The sequence below is a fragment of the Salvia miltiorrhiza genome, chromosome 4 (genome assembly GCF_028751815.1).
Source record: "Salvia miltiorrhiza cultivar Shanhuang (shh) chromosome 4, IMPLAD_Smil_shh, whole genome shotgun sequence".
In the NCBI taxonomy this organism is placed as follows: domain Eukaryota; kingdom Viridiplantae; phylum Streptophyta; class Magnoliopsida; order Lamiales; family Lamiaceae; genus Salvia; species Salvia miltiorrhiza.
In genome coordinates this window covers 42,473,346-42,496,760 of record NC_080390.1, presented here as the reverse complement: position 1 = coordinate 42,496,760, position 23,415 = coordinate 42,473,346, and the positions used below count along the sequence as shown (strand labels likewise).

The 23,415-nt window shown below is 37.0% G+C and overlaps 4 protein-coding genes across 4 annotated transcripts; 2 read left to right on the top strand and 2 right to left on the bottom strand.

Annotated features, from left to right (window-relative positions):
• Window positions 1-1,783: 1,783 nt before the first annotated feature.
• On the top strand, window positions 1,784-6,180 carry LOC131021807 (acyl-coenzyme A oxidase 2, peroxisomal). The gene is made up of 7 exons (XM_057951096.1): window positions 1,784-2,463; window positions 3,401-3,516; window positions 3,866-4,746; window positions 5,140-5,319; window positions 5,398-5,564; window positions 5,648-5,771; window positions 5,855-6,180. The coding sequence occupies exons 1-7, from the start codon at window positions 2,003-2,005 to the stop codon at window positions 6,014-6,016; spliced, it is 2,091 nt and encodes a 696-aa protein (XP_057807079.1). The 5' UTR covers window positions 1,784-2,002; the 3' UTR covers window positions 6,017-6,180.
• A 7,098-nt stretch (window positions 6,181-13,278) lies between these two features.
• LOC131023465 (uncharacterized) lies at window positions 13,279-14,898 on the top strand. Its single transcript, XM_057953005.1, has 3 exons — window positions 13,279-13,339; window positions 13,691-14,596; window positions 14,696-14,898. The coding sequence occupies exons 1-3, from the start codon at window positions 13,279-13,281 to the stop codon at window positions 14,896-14,898; spliced, it is 1,170 nt and encodes a 389-aa protein (XP_057808988.1).
• A 604-nt stretch (window positions 14,899-15,502) lies between these two features.
• LOC131021806 (major pollen allergen Lol p 11-like) lies at window positions 15,503-17,260 on the bottom strand. Its single transcript, XM_057951095.1, has 2 exons — window positions 16,974-17,260; window positions 15,503-16,045 (listed from the first exon to the last, which is right to left on the bottom strand). Exons 1-2 carry the CDS (start codon window positions 17,122-17,124, stop codon window positions 15,717-15,719), a joined length of 480 nt encoding a protein of 159 aa, XP_057807078.1. The 5' UTR covers window positions 17,125-17,260; the 3' UTR covers window positions 15,503-15,716.
• Window positions 17,261-21,286: 4,026 nt separating this feature from the next.
• Window positions 21,287-22,746, bottom strand: LOC131023464 (uncharacterized). Its single transcript, XM_057953004.1, has 2 exons — window positions 21,931-22,746; window positions 21,287-21,841 (listed from the first exon to the last, which is right to left on the bottom strand). The coding sequence occupies exons 1-2, from the start codon at window positions 22,744-22,746 to the stop codon at window positions 21,287-21,289; spliced, it is 1,371 nt and encodes a 456-aa protein (XP_057808987.1).
• Between the last annotated feature and the right edge of the window lie 669 nt (window positions 22,747-23,415).

Sequence of the window (23,415 nt, the reverse complement as noted above, 5' to 3'; positions counted from 1 at the left end):
TATTCAATGTAGTAAGATAAAAAAGCATCTTAGACTGCCAACGTTTAAACTCAGAACCTGCGAATTTTTCCGACTTTTCGGCAGCAGCAGGTGCTGGAGCATGTGGAATGTTGGTCGGAACTGGTGGAGCATTGTTGTTGGGTGGTGTCGTCATCTTCTACACAGAATTTTGTCTTACGATTGTTATTGACGGGTGTAGAAATGTGGACAGAATAACGACGAGAATGTAGGAACCGAGGCAAGAGTTGGACTTTTTCTCCGTAAGACAAAATTGCCCCGCACAGTACACACGGTTCGATGGCAAATGTCCCTAAGATACAACGGTTTTAATGAGTACGAGACCTTGTACTAGGAACTACTAGAACTCGAACTTCCAGCGAACTACTGAATACTCGGGACTTGAGTATGAACTAGAAGAGAGAATGAGTAAAATAATTATCTGAATTAATTTTTGGTGTATTTAATCTCATTCTGCAGGGCTGTATTTATAGGAGAAGGAATGGTGCTATGAAGAGGTGTCTGCCAGGGGGTGTCTGTTCGAACCAAGCAATGGTCCGAACCATCGCATTGGTTCGGTCAAAGGGGTGCGAGCCAACCACCCCCACCTTACCAGTCTAATCCAACCGCTGCCACGTCAACAACCTCATCCACCCAGAGTCCTTATCCGTCACGCGGTGCCACGTCACACGAGCCACCGTTTCATTTGTCAAAACTAAAGGCTCCTCAAAGCTCCTCGCGACGACGCAAACGAGCTGCCTACAAAGCGCCCATTGCGACAAGTGCGACGTGCACGTGCTCGGCCTCGCACCTTCCTCGTAGGAATTTGAGTTTTAGCCTTAAAAGGCTAAGTCAAAACCCACTTGGGTGCACCATATGGTCCACCATAGAGAAGCACACTTGATTGTTCCTTTATGGTGGAGAGCACTTTATAAATAGCTTTCAACTTCCTTATTTTTCCAATGTGGGATGACACTCCACATTTCTATTTTCAATGGCTATCTTTTGGCATTTAATTACTCATTCAATTCTTAATAGATTTGAACAAGTAAATATACCAAATTAATCTACTCAAAATATAGATTCCAAATATGCCATTTAATTCCATTAATTACAAAGTAATTATGGACTAATTAAGCCATTTATTCCAACACCCCTTTCCGCCTCCACCCTAGTTTCTGGATTTTCGATTTTTGTTATTGGGATATGTAGTTATAAGGGTAGATGAAGATCTTGTCTTCAATAACTGAGTTTTGATTTCTGTTTCGATTTTTGTTTTGATTGTTGACAATTGTTGTTGATTTCTTGTGTTGACAACTGTTTTGATTTCTCGAAAAAATTCTACCCATCCATTCTTCAATAAACGAGGTAGTATAAATTGTGATGAACATCAATTTTATTTAGTAAACTGTTGTTAATTAATTATGCAGGAGGATAGAAAATTTTGTTTAGATTTTGTTTAATTAATTGGGCATATCTTGTCTTCAACGGTGATGAATAAATTCTTAAACACATTGTTAATCTTTTAATTTTATTTTTCTTAATATCCGTATAGAAAAAATATGTGCCATTGAGAAAATTTTGTTTAGATTTTGTTTAATTAATTGGGCATATCTTGTCTTCAACGGTGATGAATAAATTCTTAAACACATTGTTAATCTTTTAATTTTATTTTTCTTAATATCCGTATAGAAAAAATATGTGCCATAAACAATGGGATTATGGGAGGAAGGGGTATTTGACATGAAAAAATGCAATCACTTTTGTAATAAAACAATAACAAAATAATGCTAATCTGATCCAAATATCCAACGCCCCATCCCTATCGCAGTTTTGTTGAAAGGCGCGCCAAAACTATTAAACTAGCGCCTGATCTAGCGACCCAATCATATCAATCCACGTGTCGTTCCCAAAGCAAGCCACCACCTAACCTTCCTTCCGTATAAACCATCCTAAAATACTTGATCGCCTCATCTTCTTACTCAAGCACTTCAATTCCACAAAAATGGAGTCACGCCAACCAAATTCAACCGATCCTACAGCTGAAATTGTCGAGGACAGCACCGCCGCCACGCGGCGAATCGAGCGTCTGTCCTCGCACCTCAATCCGCCGCCAGGAGGGTTTGATGGAGCGGAGGCGGAGATGGCGCTGGCGCCGTGCGCAGGGAGAGCTAAGATAGATGTGAACACGGAGCAATTGTCCAAGTACATGAGGGGGAAATACAGAGACGTGCAGCAGGGGGTATACGATTACTTCAATTCGCGGCCGGAGCTGCAGACGCCGATTGAGATATCCAAGGACGACCATCGGGAGCTTTGCATGCGGCAACTGATGGGGCTGGTCACTGAAGCGGGCATCAGGCCGTTTAGGTATGTTGTGGATGATCCGGCTAGGTATTTTGCGATTCTGGAGGCGGTGGGGAGCGTCGACATGTCGTTAGGGATTAAGATGGGCGTGCAATTCAGGTGATTTGTTTGGCCTCATGTGGATACTGCTTGTGATTTGGTTTGGTTGCTGTATTGAGTAGTTTGAATTATGTGCTGTCATTGAACTTTGTTTTGCCCAAAAGGTGGATTTTTATAGTTGTTGTAATGAACTTGTGAGTTTTGCCTAGTTTCTCATTGTTGATTTATTTCTTTATTTACGGGATTTTAGGGGATATTGTTCGTTATTGCAATATAATGAAATACTTAGAATATGATATCTAATCTAGACTTTGGATCTTAATTTGATTGATAGATAAAATGATATTTGGTTCATGAGTGTGACCTTTATCTATTTAATGGAAGTTAGGAAGTATTTATGATTTGCCATGATACCTACATGTGAATGTAAAATTCATTCGGCAGTTACATATTGGTCATGTCTACTTGTGAACTGCACTGACAACGATGAAGATTGATATATTGAGAGCACAGATGGATACTTTCATTGTCCATCAAAATGAAGAACTTGCAAATACATTTTCATTGTTTTGTAAAACCATTAGATCATCAAGAGTATGTATTTTTTTTTTATCTATTTTAACTTATGCAATTTGAGATGCTTTTATCTGTTTTCAATGCTACGAGGTTCCTTTGTAGGAACTGCTCAAGGAAGAAATTCTGGTTTTTTCTCAATTTCTTTTTTTTTTTTGATAAATTACATAAGTAAATAAAGAAATTTAAAGACCGTGTGACGAAGGACTCGAACCCAGGACCTGAAAGTCTTGGGCATTAACCTCCTACCACTAGGCCAACACACCGCACTGCACACATTTTTTCTCAATTTCAATTTTGGGGAGTGGTGGTTTACCTTATTAGTTGCTCCAGTGGCTTTTAGTTTTTTGTATGGTTAAGAATGCGTTGATGTACAAATACCTTTTACATATATAATTTGACTTTTATTTGTTATTCCCTGCAGCCTTTGGGGAGGCTCAGTGGTCAACTTGGGAACCAAAAAGCACATAGATAAGTACTTTGAAGGCATAGACAGTGTAGAGTATCCAGGGTGCTTTGCGATGACAGAACTTCATCATGGTAGGTTTTATTTGAAGATTGTTAATTACTTCACTCAATTATCAAATCGTATAATATTTGTATAAAGCTATAGGATTTGTCCATTATTCATCATATCTTCATGGTTATCAGCTTCTGATGTTTGTGATCATGAGGTGAATGATAATCTGGAAAGATTAAGATGTCATAAGGACTGCAAGTCTCTTCTATTCATGCTACACCATAGTTTTATTACTTATATTGTCAGATGATAGTGTAGGACCATTTATGGTTCTATCATTGTCATGTTACTAGCCTGCCTTTCTGTCCTTCCACTATTATTTGTCAACACCTTGTTTATTGTTCTCGTGATATGGAATGTTGTCTACAGGTTCAAATGTTCAAGGCATACAGACTGTTGCTACTTTTGATCCTATGAATGATGAATTTGTCATAGACACACCCAATGATGGGGCCATTAAATGGTGGATTGGTAATGCTGCAGTTCATGGAAAATTTGCAACAGTTTTTGCGAAGCTGATGTTGCCTACTCATGATACAAAAGGTGTTTCTGATATGGGGGTTCATGCATTTATTGTTCCAATTAGGGATATGAAGACTAACAAGCCGCTACCTGGCGTTCAAATACATGATTGTGGCCATAAAGTTGGACTAAATGGAGTAGATAATGGAGCACTGAGGTTCCGATCAGTAAGAATTCCACGAGAGAATCTGCTTAATCGATTTGGAGATGTTGGAAGAGATGGGAAGTACACAAGCAGCTTACCTTCTATTAACAAAAGATTTGCTGCCACACTAGGTGAGCTTGTAGGAGGAAGGGTAGGTCTTGCCTATTCTTCTGTTGGCGTCCTGAAGATTGCTGTCATAATAGCCGTCAGATATTCTCTGTTGCGGCAGCAATTTGGTCCTCCAAAGCAACCTGAGATCAGTATACTAGATTACCAATCTCAGCAGCATAAGCTGATGCCAATGTTGGCTTCAACTTATGCTTTCCATTTCGCTACATCACATTTGGTGGCCAAATATGCTGAGATGAAGAAAACTCATGATGAAGAGTTGGTGGGGGATGTTCATGCTCTTTCAGCAGGGCTTAAGGCATATGTTACATCATACACTGCAAAATCATTGAGCATCTGCAGAGAAGCTTGTGGTGGTCATGGATATGCGGCTGTGAACAGATTTGGCAGCTTGAGGAACGATCATGACATTTTTCAGACATTTGAAGGGGACAACACTGTCCTCCTGCAGCAGGTTTTGTATACAACAAGCAATCCAATTGTTTCTCTTTTTACTAATTTTCTCTGCTTGGTAGTTATCTATCTTTTGTTACTTAAGGACTCTTCAACAACTAATAATAATAATAATATTAGTAACAATAAGAACAACAACGACGACTACTTAATGCTCAGCTATATGGATGAAGAGCAATAATTCCGGGTTGGAGTGGTCATTCAGGCAATTGGCAAGTTGGATATACGTTGAACTGATATGTTGTTGGTGGTACTGGTCTGACATTAACATGAGTAGTTCCTGCATCCGATCTGTTTAGGAATTCAGCAACATAAATAATTGAAATTTTTAGCTGGTAACTCAGCTTCTATCAGTTATTGGGAACGTCTATAGGATAATCATGTTTTGATGCAGGTTGCAGGCTACCTCTTGAAGCAGTATAAGGAGAAGTTTCAAGGCGGGACGCTTGCTGTCACATGGAACTACCTGAGGGACTCCATGAACTTCTACCTGTCACAACCCAACCCAGTTACAGCTAGATGGGAAGGTCAAGACCATCTTCGAGATCCCAAGTTTCAGTTGGACGCCTTCAGGGTAGATATTGTTGTGACAGTTTTAATCTGACAGACCATTTATAAGTTCTTCTCATTGATGAACTCACTTGTTTTGCAGTACCGTACTTCTCGGTTACTTCAAAGTGTAGCTGTTCGTCTCCAGAAGCACTCGAAAACACTTGGGAGCTTTGGTGCTTGGAATAGATGTTTAAATCACCTTTTGACGCTTGCAGAGTCTCATATAGAATCTGTCATCCTTGCGAAATTCATTGATGCTGTGCGAAGGTATTTCATATCTCGCTATCTTTGTAGTTGAGACTTTCCTGACTAGAATTATTAGCTCACAAGATTTTGAGCTTCCAATTCAGGTGTCCTGACGAAAAATCTCGGGCTGCTCTGAAACTTCTATGTGATTTATATGCTATGGATCGGATTTGGAAAGATATTGGGACTTACCGCAATGTGGACTATGTTGCTCCTAACAAAGCTAAGGTAGATGACTGCTCCCTTGAGTGAAGTTAAAAATGTGTTTTTTTATGTGATTTGAATAAAGAAATGGAGGTTGGTTGGTGCAGGCGATACATAAGTTGACAGAATACTTGTGCTTCCAAGTGAAGAATATAGCAAAGGAAGTGGTAGATGCCTTCGATCTTCCAGATTATGTCACGCGGGCCCCTATTGGGATGCAGGCTGCTGAAGATGCTTATTCCGTTTACACACAATACGCTGGTTTCTAAAACACCTCCATTTATAAACAAACATCCAAAATGCTTTGCAATCAAAGGGAGAATTGTAATTTTCATAGTTTCACTCTTTTTCATCTCATGTGGTGAATGTTTGGGAAGCAAATTATATTAATATAATATATTTGCAAATTGCAATACAACAATTGATTCTTATATTTGTATTATGTTTCATTCCGACCTTTTTCTTTTTTATAATTCGGAAACAATTGTATGATGCTTATGCCACACAATTTTGGTTTTGTTATCTTCCATGTCGTTATTCACATGGATTTCTGGCTTGTCAGATAAGTTCGCAATTGCAAAACAGAAATTTCATGTGGTATGTTTTAGAAAAATAAATAGTATGAATACTGCATCATAATTATGAATACGTTAAGAGTGTTTATTCCAAAATGCTAGAAGAATAGAGTTTAAAATATTATTATTCATTTGAAAACATATAAAGAGGTGATCGGTACAATCGAATGGAACGAGGGAGGAATGAAATGGAATCGTAGGAAAGAAATGAAGAGTAAATAATGACAAACTTCAGGTGATTTCTATGTTTCTTGGTATCCAAAAGGAATATAAAAAAAATGAAATTGTGATTTCTTGTTTGATTCCATTCCTATTATTATAGCAAGAAATAAAATCTAAGAATAAAATAAAATTATTTTATTTTACTAAATAATCCTTTATATCTTTTAAAAGTATAAAAATTAAAAAATATAATTGAGTAGATAAATATTTAATTTAAGGGTTAATAGTCAGAAAATACACGAACTATCACAAGATTTGCATATTGCACATCACCTTTAAAATTAGCTCCATAGTACATCACCTTTTAATTTAGTTGTAAATTGCACACGATGAAAATTTTGACAGCTCTTAAGTTTGACTGACGATGACGTGGACTGTATTAACATTACATGGCATTACTCGTGGCTTTTTTTACACGATGGCAAGCCACGTGGGCAAAACGACGTCGTTTTGATATTTTGAAGAATTTCCTAAAAAAAGAAAAAAGAAAAATCCTGAAATCCCAGAAAATTCCATCGCCTTCTTCCTGCTCTAGGGGTCTGCCGCGCCGCCGTAACCATTTCCAGAATCCGACGAGACATCATCGGCCTCCCCTTCCGATTAAAAGGCTGAGCTTTAGCCTTCCCTTTCAGTCGAACTGAACCTTAGCCTGTCAAGGGTTTTCCAGTTGCCGCCTCTGTCAGCAACCCACAACCATCGCCTGGATCTACCGCCATTTGGCTTCGAAACACCAAGGCGTCATCTCCTCGCGCCGTTGGGCTACACCGCTCCGCCCCTTCTGAGATCCGGCAGATAAGGGGCGCCGCTTCTTCCTCCGGTCACCACTGCGTCCTCTTCCTCAAAATCGTCGTCGCCGTCATTCTTCTGTTTCAGCAGGCGCCGCCGTGGTGGGCAGTGCACTTCCAAGGACGGCTCCGTCCTCAATTTATGGCAATAGCCACGGTGGCTTGTCGCCGCTCCTGAAGAAGCAGCGAGGACAACTCTCTTTGGATCTGAGGTTTCCGCACCAAAAACCCCATTTTTCTTCTTAAATCCGGCTCAAGACACCGTTCAAGACATTTTCAAGAGTCAAGGAGGACTGCAAGACCCGCGCTGCCATGGAAGCCTTCGTCGCCAAGCTCTTCGCCACCATCTCTACCGCCAAGGCCGCCTACGCCGAGCTCTTCGCCTAAAATGATCAGAAATTGCAAGAAGAAGGTGCAGACGAGAAGAAGGTGCATATTTAGGGATTTTTCGCTTTTTGTTTTTTTTTTTTTTTTAATTTATACTCACTCAAAACAATGTTGTTTTGAATGCCGGTGAGTCCACGTCTGAAAATTCCAGGAACCACATCAACACCGATCAAGGTGGTGGTCAACGCGTGTGCAATTTACAACTAAATTAAAAAGTGATGTATTCTCGAGCTAATTTTAAAGGTGATGTGTAATATGTAAATCTCGTGATAGTTGGTGTATTTTCCAACTATTAACCCTTAATTTAATAGATTTATAGTGTGAATGACACATTGTATATATTTGAACATTAAGATATATCTACACTAATATAAAAAGTGCCTTGAGCATAAACTATAGATTGCCTATTACATCTCTACTAGCACACGCTCATTCGTGCGATGCACGATCAGTATTGAAACTGAACAATATTTTAAATAAATAAATATGCATATTAAATATATATATAATTTAAAGAGGGCATTTTTGCCTATTAACACTAATTTAACTATAAATAAATGTAAATATAAATCTACATAAAAAATTAAAATTATCCACGGCATAATTTCAAAAAAAAAAAACATGAATTTAAAAATATATAAATTTTCAATTTTGTATTATCAATTACCAATTAATTGATTTTCATTGATAATGTGTATAAATATATAAATTGACCATCAAAAGTAAGTATAAACGATAATGAGTATCATTATATATCATATAATATTCTAAGATGTTCAAAACTATTTATTTGCATATAGTTTAATAGTATATTTTTGGACTGCATATTTAATCATATTTATGTGGTCATTTTGTTTAAATACAAATTCTAAAATAAAGTTCCTATACAACATCCAAAGAATTGATTTTGTGAAAACACATGATTCATTTTCATAATAACAATTGTCAATTTATTAAGTTTAATTTTAAAATATTGAATAATGATGTTGCATTATTTTAGTTGGGGTTTCGATTTTAATAAGAAAATTTTTATCTGAAAAATGGTTTCATCGGCGAGTCATAAGTGCATACATGCCCTGTAATTTGAATAAACATAACAACAATTATTTTTAAATGCATCAAAAATTTTATTTATATATTTTACTGACAAATATTTTTTATCATTAGGTTAGCAAAAAAAAATAAAGGGTTGAACGTGTCATCATTTTCAAAAATAAAATGTGGAGTATATGATTTAAGTAAATTTGAATAGACGTGCTACAACAAAATTAAATTACTTTTATTTTATATTTTAAAGAGAATCAATAATGATTCTCCAATTAATAATTTTTCGATTAATCATTTTTTTGCTTAATAGATAAGTAATTGTCAATCTAATATTAAATTTAATTAAGAAATAATAATAACAAATATGTTAATATAAATAAATATAAAAATCCATATAAAACATACTGAAAATTTAATAAATCTAAATCGTATTTGAAAATCTATTTTAACATATATATATACATATATATATATATATATAAATTTATATTAATATAAAATTCACTTTAAAAAGTTATGTTTATCTTAAAGAGTTCTAAAATGAATAAATATAAGTTTCATCTTTTTAATTGCTTTAAATTGTTATACTAAAAAATAAATAGAAAATATGAAAAATGAATGAAAGAGAAAGAACCCTATAATAAAAAAAAAAAAAAAAAAAAAGAGAAAGGAGAGATAAAAGATGAGACAGAAAAAAAATTATAACTTTAATTGATAATAACTTATTCATTTCAAATTTATTTTTTATAATTTTTATATCAAATTAAAGATCATTTCGTTATCTTTAATTTAACATCCATGTTGAATATCTTTTTATTAATCTAAGTTTACTCTTTTATATTACTCTTTTTATAAAAGAATCTAAACAAAAAAAGAAAAGTGGGAAGAAAGAAATTTTGGTGGGAAAAATAGTCGTTATATCGCTCTTTTATATAATACTCCTTCGTCCCGCTATTCATGTCCCGTTTCTTTTCGGCACGGAGATTAAGGAGAATGAAGTAAGTAGAATAAAGAGTGTGGTCCACATGTTTAAGTTTGTGATTAAGGGATTGTTAATGTTAGATGATTCTAACGAAAATGAAAATTTGCTAAATAATTAAAATTCTGAAAATGAGAAATTGAAATTATGAAAAACTAAAATTCTTAAATGAACATAAATTTTCAGAAATTGGGCGAAATTTCAAAAATTGGGTTGCTGCTCCTTCGCCTTTTGCTCTTCACCATTTCTATCTGCCTTTGGAATAGTAGTGCCACTCCCCTCCCACAACCTACACATACCACAATTCATATTTGACCTTGAATCAACAAAATGTCGTCATGTAATGCAAAAGCACAAGACCAAACCAAAACAAACAATCGAAGGAAATTAGAGGTGTGAGAATGCAGAAATGAAATCACCTTTGGAGGCGGCGAAAACTTGGCCCCAAAAAAGATCAGAGGCAAGTGAAGATCCCGATTGCTTTCCACCTTCCATTCTCTCTCTCTCTCTAAAATCTTGGTATGCTAAAACGAGAAAACCCTCCAGTGTTATATACAACGCCCACCGTCAACAAAACGTAACCGCCCAGAATCTTTTCCCACAAACAAACACAAACCAGAAGAAAAAGTGAAATCGAGTGGGAAAAGGGGAAAATTGGGCGACGCGAGGGAAGGCCAGAGGGAGGAGAAGGCTTCTTCCGGCGACGAGCAGGCGGCGGGCGGTGGAGACTCAGCGCAGAGAGAGAGAGAGGGAAAATGAATTAGGGTCCCTTGAATCTGAAAATCAATTAAGAGTTTATTAGTTGAACAATTAGTGGCTTAATTTATTTTAATTATGCCCTTATTATTTCTTAAAATAGAAACGAGACATTATTGGTGGGACAACCCAAAAAGGAAAATGAGATATGAATAGCGGGACAGAGGGAGTATTTGATTTTATGGGTAATTATGTAAATTTTATACTCCCTCCCATCCAATATATAAGTCGTTTTGACCTTTTATATTATTTAACTTTCATTTGACATTGACGATGAAGCGCAGTCTATTGGCAAGACGCTTATCTTCCAATCAATAGGTTGAGGGTTCAAGTAACCTAGAAGGCTGAGTGTGTGAGTATGTTTTTTTCTTTTTTTGGGTGTATAAAGAAAAAAAACTTTCATTTGACATTTTAGAATATTACATCAATGCTATCCCTATTAAGTCATCTCTCTCATTAATTGTATATACTGCTATTTGTATATCTCATTTCGAGCCTTCTAATGTCATTAATTGTATCTATTCTCATTTCAACTTTTCACATATTGAAGTTGGTTTGGGCAAAAATTATATTTATTAATTGGGTTAATTATCGGAAATTTCATAAACTTTTAGATTTTTAGGTTTTTTTCCATGATTAAAAAATTCTATCTGACAATCTATGAATTGAATAATTAAAGGGAATTTTCACTGTTCACATCCCCCCTACCAATTAAGTCTTAGATGGCAGTCGGAAAGCCAACGTGGCTATGTCGTCCGATAACACCAATCGATGTTGTGTCACTTTAAATAAAACGACGCTGTTTCTGTGTTTTAAGTAAATGAATTTGAATTTAGGTATAATTTAGGGTTTAAGGTGTTTTAGTCTACTTCATCCACGAAGACTGTTCTTCCGAGAAAAATTAAAGGTGAAAATTAAGATTCCTTGCTAGATTTTGGCTCAATTACAGTGGAATATGAATTGTTCTTGGAGCTCAAGTTCGAATTCAAGAGCCCAAGAACTATGGAATATTTACTGAGCTTGGTCAATGTTAAGTTGAAAAAAGTTACATTGGAGAAGAGGCGTGATTTTGAGAGAGAGCTGCAGAGCTTCCTTTCGTACAATTAGGGCAGAGATAATGGGAAAATTAGGGTTTACAATTTACTTCAAAATATATTTATCAGATATAATTTAAAAAAATATACATGTAATATCTACAAGAGCGACACTTGAATTATGGAAGAACTCAAGAACACATAGGATCCGCGTCACAATGAAGTTGATCGAAAAATTTGGATGGGGGAAAATTTCCATTAATTATTCAATTCATGGATTGTCAGGTAGAATTTTTTAGTCATGAGAAAAAACCTAAAAGTGTGAAAGTTTATGGATTTTTCAGCAATTGACCCATATTAATTTGTGTGCAAATACTCAGAACGACCTATATATTGGATGGGATGGAGTATTATATGTTTAGAAGAATATAGTAATTTATTATATATTAAATTATTATAAAAATATATTAATTAATTATGTTACCTTATCTAAAATCTATTTGATATATATCTTGACCTCTTTTTAGAATCTTGAAACAAATAAATATCCCATAGAATCTATCAATCTAATTACTAAATAGATAAATGAAACAAAAAAAAAATGGACCTAAGGATTTTATTTATTTAGAGATATTAATATATCGATAAATTAATAATTTTTAAATTTATAAAGTATTTTCTTCATTTTAGAAATTACTCCTTCCGTCCACAAAAAATAGTCCTAGAATTGGACGACACATGTTGTAATAAAAATGGTTTGAGTATATTGTGAGTGGAGAAGTGGTTTCAGCTAAAAAATAATTTTAATAATGATAATTAATTGTATTGTGAGTGGAAAAAGTGACCCACCATGTGATATAAAGTTTTCAAAAATAAAAATTGACTAAATTTTGTGAACGTCCAAAATGACAAAAATAGACTCTTTTATGGATGAAGGGAGGAAATATAAATTTAAATCAAGTTATAATGAGTATAAACAAATAAGAGATTATATTTAAATTAAATAAATACATGTATCTATCAATTCATTGTGCTTGATATTATTGGTGATCGTAATTAATAATCAAACTTAAGATGATATAACAATATGTTCAAATTTTAACAAGTTACCATAATATTCATAATTGCTAATTTTGAACAATTATTAATTTAAAATATTAACAAGACCATTCACAAATATATTAAAATTCTCTTAAAAATTACATCTACGATAAGTGTGGGTATGAATTTTAAGATTATATTAAAATATGTATATAAAGTAGAGAAAGCGTCTCATCAAAGTTGAATTGTTGGTTAATTAATAAAGTAGATATTATAAAATGAAAAGATCACACTTATTGTGGACAAACAAAAATAGCAAAAGACCATACTTATTGTGGATGGAGAACATATTAATTTGTTATTTTAATTTTTTAAACTTACTTAAATAGAAACCAAAGAAATACTGTATTAGATCATAAAATTTAATAATTTATATGAGAATTATTTTTAAAAAGTATTACTATAATTATAGAATCAAATAGACCAAACTACTAATTTAAAATTTAAATATAATACACATATTTATATTATTTATTTTTACGAAATAAAGTAACATCGATCATACGTAGAACACATACTCTTTATGAGAGTAGATTAAAAACGATGAAAGAATATGATAAAAATGATGTTCATCCTTTGTATTAGAGCATCAACATCGGCGGGTGCGAAGCCGGGATCGATCCCGATCTATCGCACCCGCAACCGATGCCGCACCCGGGTGCAATGGAGGTGGAGCGATGGAACGCTCCTGCTGCGAAGGAGATGGGTGTGCTACACGCGCCCCATTTCCGTAATTAAAAAAAAAAAAAACGGTCAAATGACCGTTGCCTTCTCAACGGTCGAATTTGGCCAATTTTAATATTTTTTTTTTCTTTTTCACCTATATATAATCACATATCCCCTTCCTCAATCACAAACACTATATCAAACTACTCATTTTCTCTTCAATTCTTAAAGAAAATGTCTCCATCCACCAATTCTTCCAACAATTATTATTCCTCAAATTCTTCATCCGACGAAGAAGTTCATGTTGATCCCGCACAACTTCCTCCTCTTCCCGATCCTACTCAAGCCCCCGATTTATTTTTTATAAGATGTGCTGTGAATTTTATGACAGTGGCAAGTTCATATCGTTTCGATCCACCTCCACCACGCCCGAGGAAGAAGCGGATAGTGGTTCGTCGTGACCGTGAAGGTGGAGCCGAGCGCCTCCATCGCGATTATTTTTTTGTTGATCCTGTTTATGGGCCACAATTCTTTCGCCGTCGATTTCGCATGAGCCGGGAGTTGTTTCTACGCATTGTCAATGCGCTAGAAGTCGATCCTTACTTCCAACAACGTCCGGATGCTATTGGCCGCTTAAGCTTCTCCCCGATCCAGAAGTGCACTGCCGCTGTTCGACAATTGGCATACGGAACTGCTGCTGATTGTTGTGACGAATATCTCCGTATAGGAGAGATGACGGCGTTGGAATGCTTGAAGAAATTCTGCAAGGCCGTCGTTCGTATCTTTGGCGGCACGTATTTGAGGCGGCCAACAGCTGCCGATGTGCAACGCATCACTACAATGCACGAAGCCCGCCATGGGTTCCCGGGAATGTTGGGGAGCCTAGACTGCATGCATTGGGGATGGAAGAATTGCCCCGTGGCTTGGCACGGCGCCTACACTCGAGGGGATCAAGGCGAGCCAACAATTATATCAGAGGCCGTTGCTTCACAAGATTTGTGGATCTGGCATGCATTCTTTGGAGTCGCTGGGTCCAACAACGACATAAACGTGCTCCACCAGTCCACGCTATTCAACGATGTTTTAGCGGGGCATGAAGCGGCTGTGCACTTCCTCGCCAACAATTCTCACCACACTCGAGGATACTACTTAACAGACGGCATCTATCCGGACTGGCCGGTGTTCGTGAAGAGCTTCCAGTTTCCGAACGATGAGAAGAAGCGGAGGTTCAAGGTGATGCAAGAAGCTGCAAGGAAGGATGTGGAACGAGCTTTCGGTGTTCTTCAGGCTCGGTGGGGTATAATCAGAGGACCGTCGCGTTTGTGGAAGGCGGAGCAAATGAGTTCGATTATGTTTGCATGCATCATATTGCACAACATGATCATTGAGGATGAAGGTGGAAATGCAAGTAATTTTGACGGTGACGGTGGCGAGGGACCAAGTTCTCCTCCTCAAACACAATTCAATTCCGGAGCACCACCGGAGTTCGCCGCCTATTTGGCACGGAATGCAAGCTTGAAGGATGCACGATTGCATGCTCGCCTCCTCAATGATTTGGTTGAGCATCTATGGGCACGCTTTGGTCCAGTTGACCCGTAGTTCGACGGCTTTAAATTTTTCGAAAATTGGATGTTTTAAATATTTGTTGTTTTTTTTTATTTGTAATGTTTGGATTTTTAATAGAATGAATTTTATGTTGTTAAAATTGAAGTTTATTTTAAATTGAAAAAAGAATAAAAGCAAAGAGAAAATGAAATTAAAATCTATTGAATCCGGACGGGTGTAATACCATTGTTAGACTGGGTGCAATAGTAGTCACTATGGGTGCACAGTTGTTGATGCTCTTATGATTGTACGCGCAAGTGCACGTGTGACTGAAGATTGTTGTGTGGAATGGAATAAGTGACCTCCAACAACAACAATATTTATTGAGCCCCAAATACGACGATTATCAAGTGATGTTTGAATTTCAATATACATTTCATGGTTTGAAAGCAAAGCTACAATGCGCTATTATTAGAAAATCTTCATGCGCTAAATTCAAGCAATGTTATCAATCACCTCAACACTAAACAAAAATAGAAATATTCAATAGAAGCAAGGAGCAAAATCTAATCTATTAACGATTTAACATTTGATCATTTTACATTGCACATTGTTCAACTACACATTGCTAAACAAACAATCCAAGCATCTTGGCACATAAAGGAAAATTAAGCATTCAATTCAAATGTGGGAAGAACTAACGAACATGACATCAATAAACAAATCCATAGTAATTCTGCAGAAGCCACAAAATCCAGTGACCACATATACTACTAAATTAAGTATGAGAAGACAAACAGACATAATTACCATACATATTGTCAGATTTTAACATATCATATAATGCTGAAAATATAAAACCAAGTTGTTTCTTACTCCTCAGATTCCTGGTACTGCTGAAGGATCTGAGGGCAGCTAGCCAGGGGCGTTCTCTTGACAAACCCTAGGGCGTTGGCAAAGCGAGTACGTGAGCTCATGCCGTTGTTGTTGGTGAGGATAACACGAGCACGGTCACGGCCTGCATCAGGGGTGCTGCATTCGGGATCTGGGCTCTTCACAAGCACTGCATCGCAGAAGTCATCTGCTCGGTCGCTCTCCACTAGGATCTTGTATTTTCCAGCTGAGTCCGTCACGCCCTCCTTAGTGTACGTAAGTTCGGAGTTTTTTCCCCTGCTTCTGCATTCCACTCTCACAACAGCATCTGCCAGCAGAAATCGGACTCATTCATTGAATATTTGATGGATTAAATTATCAAACAAGCTCCAAATTGTTCAATCCATCAGGATACACAGGCAAGGGATTGAGCAATCGATTACATTCTAATTATGACGAGGTCAAGAATGAAAAACAGCTATATCTGATGGTTTCCAAGAAAGATTCTATGAAGAAGGGTCATTTACTTTGGAGGATTAGCCTTGATAGATAAAAATAGTAAGGTTAATCCTTTGTTTACTTTGATGGATTAAGACTTTGGAATCTCCCAAAGCCCTTGATTATTTCTATCATCTAAGCTGGTTTTGCTTGATTCTTATACCATTGAAAGAGTGTGATTGGAGAAATACTACTCTTAAGGATAAAAATACTCAATCATGCATCTTATCAAAACACCGCTAACAGTTCGTGGCTGTTTTTATGCAAAGCTAACCGTATAGGCTGTCAATTGCTTTGATTAGGCCATTATCCAGTCAAGCATTTTGTCAAACAGTTGGGCTACAATGATGAGTAGCAAATTCTACTCTCCCAAAAACCAAAAATTGCCTTAATGTCGTTAATTAGGTGCATAATTACTAACATGTGTCCATAACTGTCCGACACCAAAAGAAAATCGAAAACTAGGGTTTCTTTACTCCAAAGTTGAATTCAATTTCTTCATTCTACCAAGATCGACGCAATACTTGTATTTCATAAACTACCACACTTTTGTTTATCAAACTGCATAGTGGATCTGCTACTTACAACACAGAATCACACACACAGACATATAAAATTCGTAAAATATACAGTAGATCGCCAATGTAGTTAACCTAGGTTCATCTGCAGAGCACATAGTTTCAAGATCTAGGAAAATGTAGATCTAGAAAACATAATAGAAGCTGTATATGTGTGTGAGAGAGGTGGTTACTACTTACTAGCAAGGTATTTGGAGGCTGAAGTCTCGTAGCCGCAGCGGCAGGTGTCGCAGTAAACACAACCCTGCAGAAGAAATGAGTCGCTAGCGAAATGGGCGGCAGAAGCGGACGCAACAAAAGCAGCAAGGAGGAGAAGCAAGAATTTCGCCATTTTAGTTTGAATGGGAAAGCTGGGAGAGTGAATTATAATGGGGTGGCGTCACATGGAAAGTAAAATCGAAAGCGCGTCTCACGCTAATTTCTCTCTGTCTCTTTGATTTCGGTGGGGGGTGGGTCCCACTTGTATGCCCAACTAAACCGCCGCAGTCCTCCATTCATTACGCGGAGACCGGGTGGACAGCCGAGCAGCTATAAGCTATTTTGGATTAATCCATTAACCCCTCTATTTAATTAAGCTTATTGTTATTAAAATTTGAGTTAATTATCTCTAAATTTATAAACTTTGATCAAATTTTGTTTTCTTTCACAATTTTTGGACTTACGATTAAAAATCATGAGCTATCAATTTTATTTTTTTTTCAAATTTTTCCATAAATCGCATTTCCAACGAAATTAGACACCGAAAATTTTCCAACATGACATAAATCACTTAAAACATGACATCAACGTGTGATCATCAGGGGCGAATCCAGAATTTGCCGATTGGAGGCTGACCTTGAAGGTATTAAGTGGGGTTTATTCTCACCTACTATAATAAATAATTATTCTCTTTCTATTGATTCAATAACATACACAATGAAAGCATATAAAAAACTACCGCTATATGTTTTAAAAAAATTAATCTAACTTCTACAAGAATAAATTTATTTTTATTAGTATATTGAAAGGTATATTTATCTTTTTCTGAAAGCTAGACTGGGCTAAGACTGAACTATATAGATATTAGGCTAAATATATTTAATATATATATATATATATATATATAAGACAAAATTTTGGGCTTGCACTGGGCTGGAGCCCAGTGCAACTCTCATGTAGATCCGCCCATGGTGATCATTGTCAAATAAGACGAGACGTCGTCATTTCAGACTCAGACGGCGCCGCCTCTACCTTTCTAGTGATGAGCGTCGCCTCCAACACTGCTCACATTTCCTCTATTTCTCACTATATAACACAAAAACGCACCCACTCGTGACCGCCAGTGCTTCTTTTCAAACGACAATGCCACTTTATTTTCCCCAAACCCTAGATCTCCAATTTGCAACCCCTCTTTCCCCCCTCTTGTGTTCGGTCGACCATAGTGAGGCTATCGTCCACCCTCTCCTCTCTGAACTTCAGCGACAATCTAAGCATTGAGACCGCTGCAGGCCTTCGTCTCACTCTTGGCAGGACAGCGGAGGTAAGGTTGTCACATTTCCGCCGCCGTCCGCCTGACTCAAGGGTCTGAAGACATGAACCCTAAAATCCGCCATCTCCCCACCGTCGTCCACCTGACTTGAGTGTTTGGGGAAATGACACTCAAGAAACGACGTTGTTCCTATTAAAATACTTTACATCGTTTTAGTTATCTTTGGTGAGTCCACGTTGGCAAAATCCAACGTCATGTGTGTCCTATTTTTACCGGAATTGCGACTCATGGGAAATTTTGAAAATATTAATAGTTCATGATTTTAAATCGTAAGTTCAAAGATAGTGAGAAAAAATGAAATTTGACCAAAATTTATGAATTTAAATTCATTTTTTGCACACAGGTATTTGTGAAACATGAAATACCCGGTGGTGATCATGAATGGATTTTCTTTTTCTCTTTTGGAAATAGGTGATCATGAACAGATGATCGTGTGATTAATGAATATAATTACTTCATTCATTTTGATTATATTTTCATGCAGATGTTATCAGTTTTGGAACTGGAAGAAGTTTCTATAATCCGGGTGACTGTGATTAATGAAGATATAATGATTTTGAAAAGGAGAAAAGAGCTAACTTTGAAAAATATGTTTCAAATAAATCATGCATTTTTAAACCAAAAAATTATATCATGCTTTTTTACCTTATTTTAACTGTATATATTTGGCCTAAAAATTGTATAATTACATTCTACTTATAGTAACTTTTGAAATTACTTTATTTCCTAAAATATTTTAATTTATTTATTTTGTTTTAATTTAAACCGCGTTATCCGATTAACTAGTGACCTTAGAGCACTCCCAGCAGAAATCCCAAAATTATGCTCTTATATTTCTCCCTAAAGCTTCCCTATTTAATTTTATGATCTCGATTTTATAAATGCATACACCAGATCTCCTATTTTCTACATAAAAATAATAATTATGTGTGGGCCCTACTAATTATAAGCTTAAAATAAATTTAGGGTGGGTGTAAATTTAAGATTGAATTTAGGTAGGTGTAAAATTTTTTGTGGGCCCCATCTAATTTAGGGGATCTGCTGAATGCATTTTTTATCTCATTTTCAATTGTTTTAGCCTAAATTTAGAGTTAGTGATGCATTTAGGTGATCTGCTGGGAGTGCTCTTATGACCAAAATTTTGCCTCTGCTAAAAAGTCATCGGCCCTATCTAAAAACATACGTAAATTATTATTCCCTCCGTCCCACGAATCTTGACACGTATTCTTTTTTAGGTCGTCCTACGAATCTTAACACATTTCCAAATAAGGTACTCCCTCCGTCCACGAAAAAGAGTCCTGATTCCCCTCTTTTTTTTGTCCATGAAAAAGAGTCATGTTTCACTATTTTGACCAATTTACCCTTATGTTGCATCACAATTCACTTTAATTGCCATTGTTGGGCCCACCACAAATCTAATTTAAACTCCTTTAATTAAAAAGTCATACCTAATTAAACACTCTTAATTAACCTCTAAAAATGTGTCAAATTAAAACCAACCCCCCCAATATTAATGTAGCCTGAACGAAAATTAAATCATCCCACCCCCCAATATTGTATTCTGCCACTTATGTTAAAAATCCATTCACCTTCAAACCCTAAGTTCATCAGCGCCGCATCATTTCTCTCCCTGAAAACCCTTATTTTTGTTCTCGCCGATTTGTTGTTTCCTCGCTGATTTCTCCTTCGGCGTCAGTCGATTTGTTGTTTCCTCGCCGATTTCCCCTTCGGCCTCCAATTTCTCGTCGCCCCACCCCTGATTTATGGATCAAGAACAAACCACCGGTGGATCTGTTACCATCTCCGATGGATCTCGGAACCACCGGTGATTCTACCGAAGAATCACCCGATTTGTTGTTCCCCCCTTTGGTTTTCGGTGATACGGCGCCAATGACGGAGTCTTCTCCGACGTTTTCAGACATTTTGACGGCGACCCACTTTGAAGCTTTGTCCTTTCCGTCTTGGGCTTTGGAGTCGGACACTGTGGTGCCGGAAACGGTCTTAATGGAGGCGTCGGAGCCACCCCAAGATCTGCCCGTCGATGGCTTCATCCAGGATGAAGAAGGCCGGCTCTTTGATACGGTGGTGCCGGAAACACCCCAAGATCTGCCCGTCGATGGCTTCATCCAAGATGAAGAAGGCCGGCCCTTTGATACGGTGGTGCCGGAAACACCCCAAGATCTGCCCGTCGATGGCCTCATCCAAGATGAAGAAGGCCGGCCCTTTGATGCGGTAGTGCCGGAAACACCCCAAGATCGGGCCGTGGATGGCTTCATCCAGGATGAAGAAGGTCGGGCCTTTGATGCGGTGGAGCCGGAACCTTTTGATAATTGGAGGGGCTGGAGCAATGAAAGAAGGATTTGGTACCTTCGATTGCTTTCTCGGTACTGCCCGGAGGCCTTAAACCTAATCTAATCAGGTGATTCTGTTCCTAATTTGCTTTTGGGTTGGTGGTGGCTGGTGATGCCTTATTTGTTGGTGTTTGTTGGTGTTTGATGGCTGGTGATGCCTCTGATTCCCTATATGGTGGTGTTTGGTGGCTGGTGATGCCTTGCATTCATTATTTCTTGTCTGCCAGTTTGCTTTTGATGCCTTGCCTGCCCTATTACAAACATATATGCAGCTGAAAACTTTCTAAATGATGAAGCATTAGGAGGTTGTAGCCACCACTAGGTTTTCCCTAGTTTAGGAGGTTCCCCTCTGTTGTTATGTTGGCTTATGTTGGTGGAAAAAAATTACCCTGTGATGACAATAATTTCATAATGTCTGAGGGTGCAGCTCCTGTAGTTCTAGCCACCACTATGAATTTCCTAGTTTTGGAGGTTGAATTCAGGGCTGAATTAATGTCGATGATGCAAAAAAATCATGTTTTCAAAAGCTGAGACATTACAAAAGTGTTTACAAACATATATGCAGAGTTTGACTTTGTAAACATTCTAGCACAAAAAATTGTCAACATTACTTGCTAATCATTTAAAACAACCTGCTGCAGTCCCTCGACTAGTTGATCAAGGTTGTAGATTGTGCCTTGTTCAGTTTGCTGTTGTCTTAACTCTTCCAAACAGTCTCTTACAAGCTGTTCTTCTACCTCCAAACATTCTGGGAGAACTCCAAGTCTTGAGAGTCTTTCCTTATTGATATGTGGAATCTTGTAGTTGTTGTTGCCCCTGCATTTAATGATTTCATGGTAGCAACCCTGTAGTGTGAGGAAAACGTTGTTTAACTTGTGTGGCTCAAGCTCTTCAAATGCATCTTTCACGTTCTTGAGCAAATCATCTACACAATGAGCCAACTTGTCATCTTGTAGGGACTGAATTGCTCTGAAAAACCCTAGATCATTCACATTTGTATCCGGCGAGTTCGGTGGTTGGCATATCAGTTGGATGTTAAATCCATCTAATGTGGCAGCAGCTACAAAGTCAGGGTCTGAACCCTTAATGTGGGGCTTCGCATTGTCTTGTTGTATAATTATATGCCTACTTGCACCACGAGGCCACTTGGCCTTAATTGTTGGAATAATCTGAAAATTGAATGGTAAGTAACTGAATATGCTAAATGATGAAGCATGTAATGCATTCTGATAGTTAAAAACATAGTCTAAAAACTCACTTGGTTGATGAAAACATCTTTGCTCACTTCCTTTGTGATTGCTTGGATCGGCTTTGTTTCCATCGTGCCTCTCATTCTGTTTTTGCTGTTCCTAACTGCCGGCACCACCGTAGTGAATGGGAATATCCCAAACTTACCATCAAAAATCATTTTACCTTCATTGTCATATTGTGGCCTTGAAACAACACAAATGAACATGATTTTCTCAATAAATCTCTTAGATTTGCATGCTCTATAAGGCTCTATCTCATCTGGCAGCAGGTAGTATCTATCCGATGTTTTGGTTAAATAAAACCATTTTTCATCTATGTGTATTGTGTTATACATAGGCTGAAATTTGATTCTTCCATTTGCACTAATTGCACTTAATTGACTAAGGCTCCAAGTGAGCCTACTTAATCTATTTTGCTGTGTTAGAAGAGGTTTAATTGCATTGGTATGTGCTCTAATCTTTTTCTCCTTTATCCAAACACCAACCAAGCTTTTACTAACTTCAAGCTTGTTTGCCATTTTCCTTATAGTTGATCTTTCTAGAACGGATAGTTGCTTTACTTTTTCCACGTCGATTACCTTTTTATCGCTATGTGTTGATCCCTTCTTCATTGAAACGAGTTGTACAGGTCTTCCCATCATTTTTTGTGCGCGTGCTGCTGTCCACAGTCGCCAAACCGTCCTCACATCGATGTTGAACATAGCTGCTGCCTCTTTCTTCGCGCCGTACCGAAGCTTGAATTCCTTGCTGTTTTGGAGAAGCCATTGTGCAACGTTGTTTCTCTCAATTTCTGTCAAGTTGGCCTTTTTTCGTTTGTCTGCCATTGTGTCTATTTAGTTTAGGTTTCAGCTTTTGTGAATTGTTGGAGCAGCTCTTGTATTTATAGATTTAGTGGAGGAAAATTGCTGACGCTAATTTGGCTCCAATTTGTGAAGTTAATCTGAAATTTTAGAGGGAAATGAAATTAGTGGCATTGGAATCTGTGCAGTTTTGTTCAGCCCATTTTTATTTCGTTCCATTTGCTGTTCATTTGTTGATTTCAGTAAACAAATTAAAAAGTTAAATTAACAACTGTAATCAATTTAAAATGATTTAATTTATGTAATTAATTCAAGTTTTTAATTAAAGTTAAATTATTGCCATCAAAAGTTAATTAAGGATTAAAGAACTTTAAAAGTCATATTAGCACTACCCCTATAAATTTACTTCTCTCTCCTCTTACACCTACTTTAACAACTTTCTTAAAACCCGTGCCGAACCCCAAATGGGACTCTTTTTGGTGGACGGAGGGAGTAATAATTAGTCCAAAAATAAAGGGTCTTAAGAGCATTGATAACGCCTTACACGATCCAGCCTACTCGTGTAAGACTGAGATCATGTAAGGCGTTGCAGCCTAACCTTACTCGTGTATTACATGATAGATAGTGTATACACGATAGCCCGCAACACGCGCCGAAAAAAAATACAAAAATTCGAAATTTGAAATTTAAAAT

What these genes read in the sequence shown, in the direction of transcription:
- LOC131021807 (XM_057951096.1), top strand. Translation starts at nt 2,003, where the DNA reads ATGGAGTCACGCCAACCAAATTCAACCGATCCTACAGCTGAAATTGTC. An exon ending in TTCAGTTGGACGCCTTCAGG is followed by an intron (nt 5,320 to 5,397) that starts GTAGATATTGTT and finishes CTTGTTTTGCAG; the next exon opens with TACCGTACTTCTCGGTTACT. An exon ending in TTGCTCCTAACAAAGCTAAG is followed by an intron (nt 5,772 to 5,854) that starts GTAGATGACTGC and finishes TGGTTGGTGCAG; the next exon opens with GCGATACATAAGTTGACAGA.
- LOC131023465 (XM_057953005.1), top strand. Translation starts at nt 13,279, where the DNA reads ATGCCGCACCCGGGTGCAATGGAGGTGGAGCGATGGAACGCTCCTGCT. An exon ending in TCCTGCTGCGAAGGAGATGG is followed by an intron (nt 13,340 to 13,690) that starts GTGTGCTACACG and finishes ATTTTATGACAG; the next exon opens with TGGCAAGTTCATATCGTTTC. An exon ending in TGTTCTTCAGGCTCGGTGGG is followed by an intron (nt 14,597 to 14,695) that starts GTATAATCAGAG and finishes TTGAGGATGAAG; the next exon opens with GTGGAAATGCAAGTAATTTT.
- LOC131021806 (XM_057951095.1), bottom strand. Translation starts at nt 17,124, where the DNA reads ATGGCGAAATTCTTGCTTCTCCTCCTTGCTGCTTTTGTTGCGTCCGCT. An exon ending in AGCCTCCAAATACCTTGCTA is followed by an intron (nt 16,046 to 16,973) that starts GTAAGTAGTAAC and finishes TTCTGCTGGCAG; the next exon opens with ATGCTGTTGTGAGAGTGGAA.
- LOC131023464 (XM_057953004.1), bottom strand. Translation starts at nt 22,746, where the DNA reads ATGGCAGACAAACGAAAAAAGGCCAACTTGACAGAAATTGAGAGAAAC. An exon ending in AAGATGTTTTCATCAACCAA is followed by an intron (nt 21,842 to 21,930) that starts GTGAGTTTTTAG and finishes TTCAATTTTCAG; the next exon opens with ATTATTCCAACAATTAAGGC.